The following is a 3,455-nucleotide window of genomic DNA, read 5'->3' as shown; positions in this document are numbered from 1 at the left end:
GAAGCAGTATTGAATAAAGAAGTTATTGATTACACAACCGTATCCTTAGCACAAAGTGGTTCTGAAGCTACTTTATATGGTCTTGCACAAAATATACACATTACATACGATGGCAAACAACGTCAACATGATTTCTTAGTTATGGAATTATCAGGGAATGCACCGGTAACCATTGGCCTCGACCTCATGCCTAAGCTTGGAATTGGTATCACAGGTCTTGCCGTAGCGTGGGAAAAGCAACCACCCAACACCAGTGAAAAGATAAATGACGTACCCCCACCAAACGAGTCCCCAGCAGGCTCTTCCTCACAACGTAACGCTTTCTTTGACATTGTTCAGTCTACAGTCGATCGCAATGCTCTGATTCCACCACGTTCATTTTGCACCGTACCTGAATCGGTTATACACCTTGACACGGAAGAAGGCGTCGTCTCGCATCGAAGACAATACACGCTACCCATCGTATACCAAGACACGATCAAAGAACAGGTACAACAGTGGTTAAGCGATGGTATTGTTGATGAAGCACCACCTCACACTATGTGGAATAGTCCTCTCACGTTAGCACCTAAGAAAGATCTATTTGGCAACTACACAGACAAGCGTCCATGCTTAGACCCACGGCATATCAACAAACTACTTGTCAGCCCGGATCGTCATCCACTTCCTCTCATCAAAGACATCTTCCGACAGCTTAATGGAGCTACAGTTTTTACAACATTGGATCTAAAGCAAGCTTTTCATCGTTTCGAGATTTATGAGCCACACCGCCCTAAAACAGCATTCACTGTACCCGGTCATCCACAACTCATGTTTCGCGGTTGTCCCTTTGGACTCAAGCCTATTTCATCAACATTTCAACGCACCATGAACATCATCTTCCATGATCTTCCACATGTACTCACATTTGTCGACGACATCATCATCTTTTCCAACACACTTGAGGAACACGCTCAACACGTGGCTGAAGCTATCGAACGTCTCACCAGCGTCAACTTAATCCTCAACCCCAACAAGTGTCATTTCGCTCAAGAATCAGTCTACTTGCTTGGATTTTGTGTATCAGCACAAGGCATTGGTTTGGATCCTCGCAAGGTGGCAAACGTTCAAGAGTGGCCGGTACCTCGCACTGGCAAAGACGTACAACGGTTTCTTGGTGTTATCAACTACTTTCGTGAATCAATTCCCAACGCAGCTTCGAGGATGGCACCTCTCAACAAGCTACGACTTGAGCACCGTTTAGACGACTTATGGAATGACAGCGCGCAAGCAGCTTTTATCGACCTCAAACGTGTGTTATTGCACGCACCTATTCTCAGCTATCCAAATCTCAAACATCCCTTCCAGGTGGCAACCGATGCATCACATACAGGGATTGGAGCTGTACTTTATCAGATTATCGATGGCACAACACATCACATCGCTTTTATGGCACGATCTTTATCTCCTTCTGAACGCAACTATTCCACCACAAAACGTGAGTTACTTGCTATCATCTTCGCCCTCAACAAATTCCATCAATACTTATGGGGCAATCATTTCACCTTGTGTACAGATCACAAAGCGCTGGTCTATATTCACACACAAAAAGTGGCTAACGCCATGATGATCAATTGGCTGGATACTATTCTCGAATACTCATTCGATGTCGTGCACATTCCTGGATTGGACGACACCCTACCTGATCAACTTTCTCGCCTTTTTCCCACTGAAAAAGAGCTGGCAGGGGGCACTGTATCACACGACAAACAAACATCCACACAAAACAACGCTATACACGTTACAGGTAACCAAGGCGACAATAACAGCAGTGATGAACAGGATGATGACTTATATTTTGAACCTCCTGAAAACGAACGTAGACAACTGCTTAAGGATGCGCATCAATGCAAGGAAATGTTGAAAGACGCACACGCCTTCGGACACTTTGGAGCAAAGGCTATGGTCGCACAATTACAACAAGATGGACTCAAATGGAACAACATGCATCGACAAGCACAAGAGATTGTACACGCTTGCACACAGTGTCAACAAAACAACATTGCAAAACAAGGCTATCAACCTTTACGTCCTATACATGCATTTCTTCCTGGTGACCATTGGGCTATCGATCTCGCTAGTGGATTCGACAAAAGTCATAATGGCAACCTCTACATCTTGGTTATGGTAGATGTATGCACACGTTTTTGCGTATTACACGCCCTTCCGGATAAAACGTCTGACACAGTTGTCAAAGCGGTTATCGACACTTTCTGCAACTATGGATTCCCTCGCTATCTACAATCTGACAACGGCACTGAATTCGTCAACACTTTAATGCACAAGTTAAGGAATGCCGCAGGTTTTGATCATCGACTTACTACACCTTATCACCCACGAGCTAATGGATTAGCTGAACGTTTCGTCCAAACGTCTATCAACACAATCTGCAAAAGCATTAATGGAGCCACAAGAGATTGGGATTTATACGTCAAACCAACTCAACTAGCACTCAACAACAAAGTGGCCAGCATACATGGATCTTCACCATTTGCCTTGATGTTCAATCGCGCCATGAATGGATTCCGTAATTACAACAATGAAGAGATACCACAGCCACTCACAGAAGAAGAGCTGATGGATCGCATTGATCACATGTCCAATACGGTTTTCCCGGCAATATCAGAGAGAGCACAGGCACTACAACAGCTCAAGAAAGGTAAACATGACGCTAAGTACAAGATGGTACATTTTCCTCCAAACAGCAAAGTCATGGTCAAAGATGTGTCACGCAGTAAGAAGATGGATCCACGTTACGAAGGACCTTACACTGTCGTCAGGGAAACTCCAGGTGGCTCTTACGTTCTTCGAGATGAACAAGGGTTACTCGCAGCCAGGAACTTTGCACCATCACAGTTGAAAATGGTATCACAAGATGAATTGGTGGATGTCAACGAGCTATATGAACATGAAGGCCAATATTACACCATTCAATCTATTGTGGATCACAAACAACTTGCACCCGGCAACTACATGTACAGGGTACGATGGGAAGGTTATTCAGCAAATGATGACACTTGGGAACCACCCGAATCATTCAACAGCACACAACCTATTGCAGAGTACTGGAACAAGCTTGGCCGTATACCACCACACGATTCTTCCATCGATGGCAACATAACCCAACACACTGACACCGAGAAACATGTACGCAAGAGATCGTTACCCAACGCCAACACTTCAACACGCAAAAGCAAGCGTTTACGTTCTTCACGAAGATAATGTTCAACCTGGCAGGGGGCAATGTGGTGCACACGTATATCAAGTGACATTGAGATTATCGGTTAAACATTATCCATCATAACAATGCAAGCACATGCGGATCTTTACATCTCACCCACTTTCCACCATACGTACGCATGATCCAATACGACCACATTTACATGCATCACCACACTCATCCTTTCTTCATCCTT

The 3,455-nt window shown here is 44.5% G+C and overlaps 2 protein-coding genes across 2 annotated transcripts; both read left to right on the top strand.

Annotated features, from left to right (window-relative positions):
• Nucleotides 1-186: 186 nt before the first annotated feature.
• O0I10_013210 (uncharacterized protein) lies at nucleotides 187-698 on the top strand (the record flags this gene model as incomplete). Its single annotated transcript, XM_058493017.1, has 2 exons — nucleotides 187-560; nucleotides 617-698. The coding sequence occupies 2 exons, from the start codon at nucleotides 187-189 to the stop codon at nucleotides 696-698; spliced, it is 456 nt and encodes a 151-aa protein (XP_058336218.1).
• A 112-nt stretch (nucleotides 699-810) lies between these two features.
• Nucleotides 811-3,261, top strand: O0I10_013209 (uncharacterized protein; the record flags this gene model as incomplete). Its single annotated transcript, XM_058493016.1, has 1 exon — nucleotides 811-3,261. The coding sequence occupies one exon, from the start codon at nucleotides 811-813 to the stop codon at nucleotides 3,259-3,261; it is 2,451 nt and encodes an 816-aa protein (XP_058336217.1).
• Nucleotides 3,262-3,455: the final 194 nt, after the last annotated feature.

This window comes from Lichtheimia ornata (assembly GCF_029851405.1).
Source record: "Lichtheimia ornata isolate CBS 291.66 chromosome Unknown scaffold00323, whole genome shotgun sequence".
NCBI lineage: Eukaryota > Fungi > Mucoromycota > Mucoromycetes > Mucorales > Lichtheimiaceae > Lichtheimia > Lichtheimia ornata.
Note: the sequence above shows the minus strand (reverse complement) of the source record. Positions and strands in the feature narration are given on the sequence as shown.